Source organism: Sinocyclocheilus anshuiensis, unplaced genomic scaffold (genome assembly GCF_001515605.1).
Source record: "Sinocyclocheilus anshuiensis isolate Anshui unplaced genomic scaffold, SAMN03320099.WGS_v1.1 scaffold75, whole genome shotgun sequence".
Taxonomy (NCBI): domain Eukaryota; kingdom Metazoa; phylum Chordata; class Actinopteri; order Cypriniformes; family Cyprinidae; genus Sinocyclocheilus; species Sinocyclocheilus anshuiensis.
This window is the reverse complement of record NW_015549634.1, coordinates 765,901-777,832: the sequence shown is the minus strand read 5'-3', so window position 1 is coordinate 777,832 and position 11,932 is coordinate 765,901. Positions and strand designations below refer to the sequence as shown.

The window sequence follows — 11,932 nt, the reverse complement described above, 5'->3', positions numbered from 1 at the left end:
ATTCAGTGTAACAATCTTGTCAGGCATATTTACAACAAAAATCAATTTATGACATATTAAAAGACTAATTATTTTCACCCCAAATACTAATTAGTTGTAATTAAAATGTTTTTTTTAAATGTGCCACTATCCTAGATTTTGCCCATTTGTCAGTAAGAATTTTTACTCATTTAAAACACAATAAAATTTAATATGCTCCCTTATTCTTTTATATATTTTAATATGTACAAGTCAGAATAAGCATGTTGTTTGAATTTTTACATAACTATAAGTGTTACACTGAATGACAATGTTACATTATTTCAAACAAATTTTGACATTTTATTCTCCAAAGACGTATTTGAAACCTTAAAAGTAGACACTTTATTTACATTTAATGTGCTTTCTATGGACATAAAATCACTTTTGTAAATTTCTTTTGATGCGGACATCTTAACGTCTTTCTTTACTATACCTGACTCCTGTAATATCTTGTTCTAATGCAGTGACATTCACACACTGACTGTATTACTGTCCTGTGTTTGTCTCTAACTCAGTCTTTTTGAAGTTTAGGGACTCATTTCGAATGAATGTGTGTTTAGGTTTCGTGATCCTTGTGTGATTTTTAAAGACAGTCAGTAATACCTGTTTTGTGCTGTTGCTACGCCACGGTCTCTGTTGTGCTCATAACATCGCAGAACGGCAACCTTTTACCCCGAGGGCAAACATCACACTCCCGTCCCAAGCTTTAAGCCTCATTCAGAGCCCAGATATAGACGCACGCATTGCTCACAGTAACACTCATGACTGAAGGTGTTTGGGAAAGGGTTGGTGCAGTCAGATGGAGTCAAGCAATAACTGATTCAGCGGTGCCTGTGTTATTAACAGCGGTAGTGATTAGGAATGACGTGGTTTGGAAAAGAGCTGTCAAATCACTGTTGTTTTTCAGTAAAGCGTCAGTGAAACGAGTCGCTTCACCTTCAGATGTTGCTCATCCACCTCAGGGCATCAAACTAAATGTTACATGTTTTGGTTTTGTTGTTTTTTACATTTATTTTATATGAGCTTTGTTATGAAAAATGTAAATGGTTAAAAAAATTATTGAAAATAGTTTAATCCATGATTTGTGTGTTTTTCATTGTTTTAGATATATAAAACGTAGTTTCTTGTCTGGGTTTAAATGTGTTGTAGTGTATATAATATGTAAAATAATATTATTATGTAATTTAATATTTTATATAAATATAATATAGTTTGATAAATTTGATATATTTTGTTATAAAATAAAATAATTAATTATGTATTAAATGTAATAAACAGTGTGTGTGTTTATATATATATAATGCATATTATATATATTTATAATAAAATATATCTAGTTTTAAAAATATTTAATTTTTCATTCAGCTTTTATTCCCTAGAAATTACAATAGCGTGATGAATTCAGGAAATGCTTGCAAAAGTATTTACGTTTCTTCCTGACATGCTGTACAAGGTTCAGGGTTTTTGTTCAACATGTTTATGTTACATGTTAAAGGGCAAACATGTAGAGAAACCAGTATTATCCTGTGGGAAATATCTTCATGCGGCGGCACTTTAATATCAGTCTCAATATCCTAGATTAATGTCATCTAATACCCTGTGATTACAGCACTGCTGCCAGACGCTGTCACTTGACAACGCAACGCTTTTCCAGAGCAATGCAAAGCTGCATTCACCTGGAGGACATTTATCTGAAGACAGATAAACGGCTCGGCTAGTAGCTTGATTTCTTATGCAACCCTTTCGCTGGCTAAATACATGTTTGATTTTTGTGTTGTTGTTATTCTGGTTATGTAAAAAATCCAATAAAACCTACATGGCTGAGGGAATATCTCTAGTATTACACATGTAATCAAATGATGCTGGATCGGCCCAGTTATTATTGATGCTTTAACAGGCATTAAAACACTGAACGCTTCATACTGTAAGCTTCTCATAATCTGCATCCTCTGCTTTTCACCTGCATGCCAAAGACTGTCGGTGATTTCAATAGCATGAACGTTTCGTTAAAAAGAGCCCAGACTGGCTTTAGCTTCCGGAGCAGCTCAGCTAAACTAAAGCTCTAGCACTGCACATCTCTTGATCGAGTGTCTGTGTCGTGCTTTCTGTGGTGTTTGTGTGTCGTATGAACACTGTGTCCTGTTATACGTGGCTAGTAGTTGTGTGGGATTGATCGGGTTGCAGCCGCTTGTGCGCTTCTACGTGGAGGCAATAGTGGAGAACGTGTACAAATCTGAACTGCACTGTAAATTGCACATATAAAAAAATAGGGAAAATAAGTGGTGTGAAACCAATTTTCACTCAAAAATCACAAATACGTGACTAGACTGAAATGCTATTTTCTTGCAAAACATACTCTAATAATCTCCATTTAAAATGATCTTCATTTGTTTGTTTTTATTTTAAATCGCACCAAAGTTATATATAGTTTTTATTTCAATTAAACTACTTTTATATTTATATTTTATGATGAAATATACATTACCATTCAAGTTTGGGGTCAGTAAGATTTTTATTTGAAGGAAATTAATATTTGTATTCATCAAGCATGCATTAAATTTATCAAATGTGACATTTAGAATGTATTAAAAGATTCCGTTTCAAATAAATGCTGTTCTATTGAACTTTCTGTTCATCAAAGAATCCTGAAAACATGTTTAAGGGTCTCCACAAAAATATTGGGCAGCACAACTATTTTCAACATTGATAATAATCAGAAATGTTTCTTAAGCAGCAAATCAGCATATTAGAATGATTTCTGAAGAATCATGTGACACTGAAGACTGGAGTAATGATGCTGAAAATACAGCTTTGATCACAGAAATAAATTAAATTTTACAATATATTCACATTGTAAACAGTTCATTTAAATTCTAATAATATTTCACAATTTTACTGTATTTTTGAGCAAATAAATGCAGCCTTGGTGAGCAGAAGAGACTTTTGAATGGTAGTGTATGTGTAAAACAGTATGTTTATAATCAACGACAGCTCACTTGGTTTTGGAAGAGAGCAGCATAGAAAGGAAATCAGAGAATAGCTTCTTTTTTGAAAAGTCATATTTAAAGTTCAGAATTGCCGTTGCTAATGGAACAGTGAAGTGATTGTGTCTAAAAGTTGAGTTGGGTGTCCACGTTGTGTGAGCTTTGATGTGTTTGATTTGACAGTGAAGGAATCTTAGACTTTCCAAATGAAACTCGCCTGGCTCTGATCTGAGTTCTAGAATGTCCCGCATTCCAGTTCATCATTGTTTTCCTTTGATCTCTGTCGCCTAGGTTACGCCCCGGTAACAGGCATGTGCCACCCGCTGCGGAGCTGCACGCTCAACCACGAAGACGGCTTTTCCTCTGCCTTTGTGGTGGCGCACGAAACCGGACACGTGTAAGTTTACATCTGCTTTCTAATCCTGACTGTGAGCATGCCATCAGTGTTTAAGATCGTGTAGGTAAAGCACGGCACGTTAGCATGCATTTCCAGTAATTGCTCCTGCCTTTTTTATAATAATTATGTTTATGAGCACAGTGTTGTAATTAGCAGGAACGCTTTGAGACTTGGTGAGGAGTGTCATTCAACAAGCAAGTTTTTATTTGGCGTAATTCAGCAAAAATTTTAATTTGCTGAAAATGTGCTCACCCTCAGACCATCCAAGATGAGTTTGTTTCTTCATCAGATTTGGAGAAATCAGCAATGGATGCTCTGCAGTGAATGGGTGCCGTCAGAATGAGAGTCCAAACAGCTGATAAAAACATCACAATAATCCACAAGTAATCCACAGCACTCATCCAACATTAAAATGTTTTAACTTCAAACCATTGCTTCTGGCTAAGATACGAGTCCATAATCCATAATAACGCTTCCTCCAGTGAAAAAGTGCACATCTTGTTGTCTGTCTCTCATCAAAATCCAGCCACATATGTGTTTAGAGCTGTTTAAACGTTGCTTGATCTGTGCAGATTTCTCTTCTGATTCAGACCAGAACACTTTTTCAATGGAGGAAGCGTTATTATGGATCGTTGCCTCGTATTTGAGTTAAAAACATCTTAATGCTGGATTTGTTTCAGCTTTTGTCTTCTCCAGATCTTAACTGATGGACTGGAGTGCTGTGGATTACTTGTGGTTTATTGTGATGTTTTTATCAGCTGTTTGGACTCTCATTCTGACGGCACCCATTCACTGCAGAGCATCCCCTGCTGAGACACATTTCTCCAAATCTGATGAAGAAACAAACTCATTTACATCTCAGGTGGCCTGAGGGTGAGCACATTTTCAGCAAATGTTCATTTTGGGGTGAATCCTCTCTTTAAGTTGCAATTGTGAAATGTTGCCTACACAGTTTGTCAGCTGTTTGCGAAGAATGGCGATAAAGCTCTGCCAGGAAAAAGCTACTCATTCAGCTAGTTTATGAGGCATCATTTAGTGTGGTGGCATGAGCATGATAAAATACATAAAGCATCTGTTGTATGCCTAATATGCAAGAAAGGCAGAAAGAAATATGAAATTGCTCAGCATGTCCATTGCATTATGATCAAAATTAGTTGAATGCACATTGTAATTACAACACAGAAGTAGGAACATGCTGGAGGACATGAACATAGTATGAACATGTACTGCTGAGATGAATGCTGCTCAATAGCGCCCCCTGTAGAACAGAGCTCTGCCATGAGAAAAACTGGCTCCTTTTGCCATTTTGCAAGATGGTTTATATTTTCCGGTTCATTCCAGGTCTTCAGTAACTTAAGAACAGACATGAATCATCTTCTGTTCTTCGCTGTGGTTTGTTTCCTCATAAAGTGATTCATCAGCGATGACTGCAGATTTAATGTTTGCTGTGTCTCTGTGAACACTGACAACAGTCACATGAGCTGGAAGAAATGCTCTGCTTATAGTCGGATGTTCTTGCGCTGCAGGGAATGTGGAGAAGCTGCTTTAAGACTGTAGTTTATCAAGCTGTGTATAGTTTAAAGTGCTTTAAGTCACGTAAACACTGTAAGACAGCCACTTGACTTCCATAATCTGATGTATTTTGAATGAATCAGGATACTGAATGAACAGAACTTTACAGTAGGTTGATACTTGAGTTTTTTTAATGATGAATTCATTGGGTGTAAAGAGTGTTTCTATATGACTCATGGTTCAAAGTAAGATGGATCGATGAGGTCAGCTGAAAAGGAAAGCTGTTTCTTTAACATCATTAAATTTTGATGTAAATGAAGATCAAGACGCATCTTATGATGCGCACGAATGAATCATTCATAATAAGACTATTAGAATATACAGTATAAACATTACTGTTCAAAATGTATTTTAATGGAATGTATTTAAAATTTAAATGTATTTTTTTTATTTTTTAGAATTCATTCAATTGATTAAAATTAGCAGTAAAGGTGTTACTACAGACCATTTTTATTTAAAATTGATTGTTCTTTTAAACTTTCTGTTCATCAAATCATTTTATAATCAGCATATTAGAATGATTTCTGAAGGATCATGTGACTAAAGACTGGAGTAATGATGCTGAAAATTCAGATTTGCATCACAGGAATAAAACACATTTTATGGTATTTTCACATAGAAAACAGTTATATTAAATTGTAATAATATTTCACAATATTACTGTTTTTACTGTAGTTTTAATCTAATAAATGCAGCCTTTGTGAGCAGAAAAGAAAAATCTTACCCAAACTGTTTGGTAGTGAGATTTAACTAACAGCATTTGATTTGATCACAAATTAATGCTAAATGCAACTAATGAAATAATTTAAAAACATAGTAATAAACAACTCGTATAAATATTACACTACAAATGTGAGCCTGGAGCACAAAAGCAGTGTTAAGTCGCTGGGGTATATTTGTAGCAATAGCCAACAATACATTGTATGGGTCAAAATTATACATTTTTCTTTTATGCCAAAAATCATTAGGATATCAAGTAAAGATCATGTTCCATGAAGATATTTAGTACATTATCATTAGTAATATGCATGGCTAAGGACTTCATTTGGACAACTTTAAAGATGATTTTCTCAATATTTAGATTTTTTTGCACGCTCAGATTCCAGATCTACAAATAGTTGTATCTCAGCCAAATATTGTCATATCCTAACAAACCATACATCAATGGAAAACTTATTTATTCAGCTTTCAGATGATGTTCAAATCTCAATTTCAAAAAAATTGATCCTTATGACTGGTTTTGTGGTCCAGGGTCACAAATAAGCAGAAAGTTCAGAATGTGCAGGAATTAATCAGTGTGTCATTATATAGTTGAAATTAACTGATTCACTCTACCAAACATTACAGGACACCCTGTTTGATGAAACTGACCAGTAGTTTGCTGATTGTGTTGAATGTTTCAGGCTGGGAATGGAGCATGACGGCCAGGGGAACCGCTGCTCGGACGAGACCAGTATGGGCAGCATCATGGCTCCGCTGGTCCAGGCCGCGTTTCACCGCTACCATTGGTCCCGCTGCAGCAAACAGGAGCTCAACCGCTACATCGAGTAGGAAGCTGCTCCTTACTTCTGCTCGGATCCTCAGTGTCCATCACTGAAGATGATTTGAGAGATGAAGCATGAGTAGGGAGTGAAAACCAGTAACATAATCTCTCCAGAGAGAAAGAAATGACATAAATGCCATTAAATCTGACGCTGTGGACATTTACACATCCTCATGTTGTTCCTTTTGTGTTCAACTGAAGGAAGTTAAGTTAGATTTCTTAATAGAACAACAGCCATTGATATTTAAATCTTTTAATAGTACATTGGCCATTTAAATTTTAATAGCCAGTGATATTAACATTTCTTAATAGAGCAATAGCCATTGATATTTTAATAGCCAATGATATTTACATCTCTTAATAAAACATTGGCTATTGATATTTAAATCTCTTAAAAGAACAATAGCATTGATATTTAAATCTCGTAAAATAACAATAGCCATTGATATTTAAATCTCTTAATAGAACATTGGCCATTGATATTTTAGTAGCTATTGATATTTAAATCTCTTAAAAGAACAATAGCATTGATATTTAAATCTCGTAAAATAACAATAGCCATTGATATTGAAATCTCTTAATAGAACAATGACCATTGATATTTAAATTTCTTAATATAACAATAGCCATTGATATTTAAATCTCTTGAGAGAACATTGGCCATTGATATTTTAGTAGCTATTGATATTTAAATCTCTTAATAGAACATAGTCATTGATATTTAAATATTTTAATAGAACAATAGCCATTGATATTTAAATCTCTTTGATATTTCATCTCATTGATATTTGTAAATCTCTTAATAGAACAATAGGCATTGTCATAATCACTTAATAGATCAATACCAATATTTAAATAGAAAAGAAAGAATGCATATTTATTTGTTGATCAGTGTTTTTGAGCAGTGCACTGATACCGCTTTATTTTTTTTTTATCTTTCAGCTCATATGACTGTCTTCTGGATGATCCGTTTGAGCTGAAATGGCCTAAACTCACAGAGCTTCCCGGGATAAACTACTCCATGGATGAGCAGTGCCGCTTTGATTTCGGTGTGGGGTATAAGATGTGCACCGCAGTAAGTCCTCAAGCATCTTTCTATCTCTATATTTAGCTCTGATCTGTGAACATAGACTAAAGTTCAAGCAGGTTACGATGAGATGGGCAACATGAGCTTGTTTAATCTGCATCTGCAGAGCTAAATCAGGAGAAACCTATTGCATTTTGATGAAATATGATTCCATGAGTTTGTCGCTCTCTCTTCCTCCAGTTCCGTACATATGACCCATGTAAGCAGCTTTGGTGCAGTCATCCTGACAATCAGTACTTCTGTAAGACCAAGAAGGGCCCGCCGGTGGACGGGACGGAGTGTGCACCAGGAAAGGTGAAACTGCACTGATTCTTGTCAACACCACCAAACAATTGAATGAAATTGGTATATCGCATTTTTCATACAACCTTCATAAAATATTTGTATATTCAGCTGGCTCAAGAACAAAATGACCTTGCTTTGGAATCAGCATTTGCAAAATGTCAATCTCACATCAGACTCTTTGGCAGCCAGCTATTTGTACTCGTTACTTGAATAATAACCACCAATATTTAATCTCATAATTGAACATTAGCCATTGATATTTAAATCTCTTAACTGAACAATAACATTGATATTTCAGTCTCTTAATTGAACAATAGCCATTGACATTTTAATTACATAATTGAACAATAGTCATTGGTATTTTAATCTCTTAATAAACAATAGCCATTGGTATTTTAATCTCATAATTGAACAATAGCCACTAATATTTCAATCCCTTAATTGAACATTAGCCATTTATATTTAAATCTCTCAAGTAAACAATAGCATTTATATTTTAATCTCATAATTGAATAATAACAGTGCTATTTGAATGTCCTAAATGAACAATAGCCATTGATATTTTAATTACATAATTGAACAATAACCTTTGATATTTTAATTACCTAATTGAACAATAGCCTTTGATATTTTAATCTCATAATTGAACAATAACCTTTGATATTTTAATTACCTAATTGAACAATAGCCTTTGATATTTTAATCTCATAATTGAACAATAGCCTTTGATATTTTAATCTCATGATTGAACAATGGTCATTGGCATTTTAATTACACAATTGAACAATAGCTTTTGATATTTTAATTACATAATTGAACAATAACCATTGATATTTTATTCTCATAATGGAACAATAGCCATTAATATTTTAAGATGAATTGAGCAATAGCCATTGATATTTTAATTACATAACTGAAAAATAGCCTTTGATATTTAAATCTCATAATTGAACAATAGCCTTTGATATTTTAATCTCATAATTAAACAATAACCTTTGATATTTTAATTACCTAATTGAACAATAGCCTTTGATATTTTAATTACATAACTGAAAAATAGCCTTTGATATTTTAATCTCATATTTAAACAATAGCATGATTATTTTAAGATTAATTGAACAATAGCCAATGACATTTTAATTACACAATTGAACAATAGCTGCTGATATTTTAATGACATAATTGAACAATAGCCATTGATATTTCAATCTACAACTAATATGGTGATATGTTAAGGACACAGTGTTTATGTATAGTAATGGTTGTGGGTTAGTGATACTGGTAAATGTGTGTGTGTTGCAGTGGTGTTTTAAAGGCCACTGCATCTGGAGGTCGTCCCATGAGCCCTACGGTCACGACGGAGGCTGGAGTTCCTGGGGAAAGTTCGGCTCGTGTTCTCGTACCTGCGGAGGAGGCGTTCGGTCCCGCAGCCGCCAGTGCAACAACCCTGTGTGCGTTACAAACCTGTTTACACCAGCTCATGAATGAGTGAAATGGCTCTGTTAGTCATTTCCTCTCTGTCTCTGCAGGCCTGCATATGGAGGTCGTGATTGTCCGGGGTCGACGTTCGATTATCAGGTCTGTAATACAGAGGACTGTCCCGGCCCATACGAGGACTTCAGAGCGCAGCAGTGCATCCAGCGCAGCAATAAATACCACAATAACATCAAACACACGTGGCTGCCGTATGAACACTCTGATGGTGAGAGAAATGCAGCTAAATCCATTTTTTTCACTTTATATATTAATATATAAAATGTTTATATTAATATATTTATATTTGCATTCTGGAATTGATTTCCTGGAACAGGTATTCCCAAACATTTTTGTAAGCTGAATATCTTGAAATAATTGAATTATTTAATTAGTTAATATTTTGATATTTTATCAACATTATATTTTGTATGTGTCTCTGATGTCAGTTAATGGTTACATGAGGTGCAGGTAAACAAATAAAATATTAAAATATTATAAAAAAAATTGTAATAATATTATAATTATTCAAGTATTGAATTACTTTATATTAAAGTATTATAATATTCAATCATTCAAAAAAATGTTTTGACTTTATTGATATAGGACCACAAGGCTATCAGCGCCGACCAATCATTCAATTATTAAATATTATTCAATTATTAAAATATTATCAAATTGAACATATTATAAAAATAAACTAATTAATTCTTTAGGCTTTTATTTCAATTGCTTTCATTTTTTTTTTTTTATGATTTATTTTAATTTTACATTTTTGTTATTGAATTAATTATCAACTTTTCATCAATTCACAAACCACAGTTTGGAAACCCTGTTCTGGAGCATTTTAACTTTATTTTTCGAACCTTAAAAAAAAAAAAGTATGTTGCATGAACCATGGTGGTTTGCGGTGATATTTGAACAGAATTGTAGAAAATACATCCACCAATTAAAAGTTTGGGGTCAAATTGTTACTTTTATTCATCAATGATGCATTCAAAGACATTTATAATTTAAAAAGATTCTATTTGAAATAAATGCTGTTCTTTTTGAACATTCTATTCATCTGTGAATCCAGAAAAATAAATGTATCACGGTTTCCTCAAAAATATTGGGCAGCACATATTAGAATGATTTCTGAAGATCATGTGACACTGAAGACTGGAGTAATGATGCTGAAAATACAGCTGCGCATCACAGAAATAAATTACACTTTGCTATATATTCACATAGAAAACAGCTATTTTAAATTGTAATAATATTTCAAATGTTTACTGTATTTTTGATCAATTAAATGCAGCCTTGATGAGCATGAGAGACTTAAGGGTCTTGTTTTTTCTTTAAAACTTACTGACCCCAAACGTTTGAATGCTAGTGTTATTTTTAAAATATCTGGGGTATTTCTGTCACTTTTGCTGCCCGGTTAATTTCTGCCTCTGATGTCTGGTGATGAATTCAATCTCTCTGAAAGAGCAGGACTCACTGTGACCCTAAAACCACTGAATTCACCACAGTGCAAGACACCGAGTGGGACACGGGAACACAATGTTCCTGGCAGAAACCGGATAGAGAAAATAAGGATCCTGTGAGAAAGATAGACCGAAGAGCAGAGAGAAAAACCCTGCATACATCCACATATGCATCAATATTCTGTAAAGGCATTAATTACGGCCACGTCTCACTGTTCAATGCGGCTGACTCTCATTGTGCTTCTCTTTAGCATATTATGTGTGTGTGAGTCGATATGAGTCAAGGCTCACCTTTAGACATTTCACGAGCTGTGAACTCTTGACAGTAAGTAGGTGGTCACTTAGCAGACACTTTTATTCACAGCATGGCTTTTAATCACAGAGACAGACTCTGTGAAAGGACTTTGGAGCTGCAGCTCATCTGCACGCTTACAGTCACTGTTATGTGAGCTGAAGACTGTTGGCCTTTATATGAAGAGATGTGCCCTTTGATATTCTCTGCTAATACATCAACGCAGGACTGGTTTTGTGATCTTCAAGGGCGAGATGTTGACGTCTCGTGGCTGTTTGTGTATTTCAGAGGCTCATAAGTGCGAGTTGAGCTGCCGCTCTACAGAGACGGGTGAAGTCGTCTTCATGAACCAGGTGATGCATGATGGGACGCGCTGCAGTTACACGGATCTGTTCAGCGTCTGCGCTCGAGGAGAGTGTCTGGTGAGAATCGTAACATGCACAGAAACACAATACTGATATCTGATTCATTCGCTAAAACTGGTTCTTTTAAATCATTGCATCTGTTTAGGACACTAAATATAACTTTTTAAATATATTATTATTTATATAACTTAAAAACAATAATATATTATTGATCCAAATAAATAATTAGATCAAATAGATTTAATTTTCAGCATTACTCCAGTCTTCAGTGTCACATGATCCTTCAGAAATCATTTTAATGTGTGACCCTGGAGCACAAAACCAGTCATAAGGGTCAATTTTTGGAAATTTAGATGTATACATACACTGAATAAATAAGCTTTCCATTGATGTATGGTTTGTTAGGATAGGACAATATTTGAAAATCTGGAATCTGAGGGTGCA

General features: G+C 34.3%; 1 protein-coding gene across 1 annotated transcript in view; it reads left to right on the top strand.

Moving 5' to 3' along the window:
• Nucleotides 1–11,932, top strand: part of LOC107659651 (A disintegrin and metalloproteinase with thrombospondin motifs 14-like) — a 70,603-nt gene that overhangs the window by 44,763 nt on the left and 13,908 nt on the right. Inside the window, exons 8-14 of the mRNA XM_016448663.1 lie at nucleotides 3,297–3,402; nucleotides 6,378–6,521; nucleotides 7,460–7,592; nucleotides 7,785–7,898; nucleotides 9,192–9,340; nucleotides 9,419–9,591; nucleotides 11,412–11,545. Coding sequence (XP_016304149.1) covers nucleotides 3,297–3,402; nucleotides 6,378–6,521; nucleotides 7,460–7,592; nucleotides 7,785–7,898; nucleotides 9,192–9,340; nucleotides 9,419–9,591; nucleotides 11,412–11,545 — 953 coding nt within the window. The remainder of the gene's footprint in view (nucleotides 1–3,296; nucleotides 3,403–6,377; nucleotides 6,522–7,459; nucleotides 7,593–7,784; nucleotides 7,899–9,191; nucleotides 9,341–9,418; nucleotides 9,592–11,411; nucleotides 11,546–11,932) is intronic.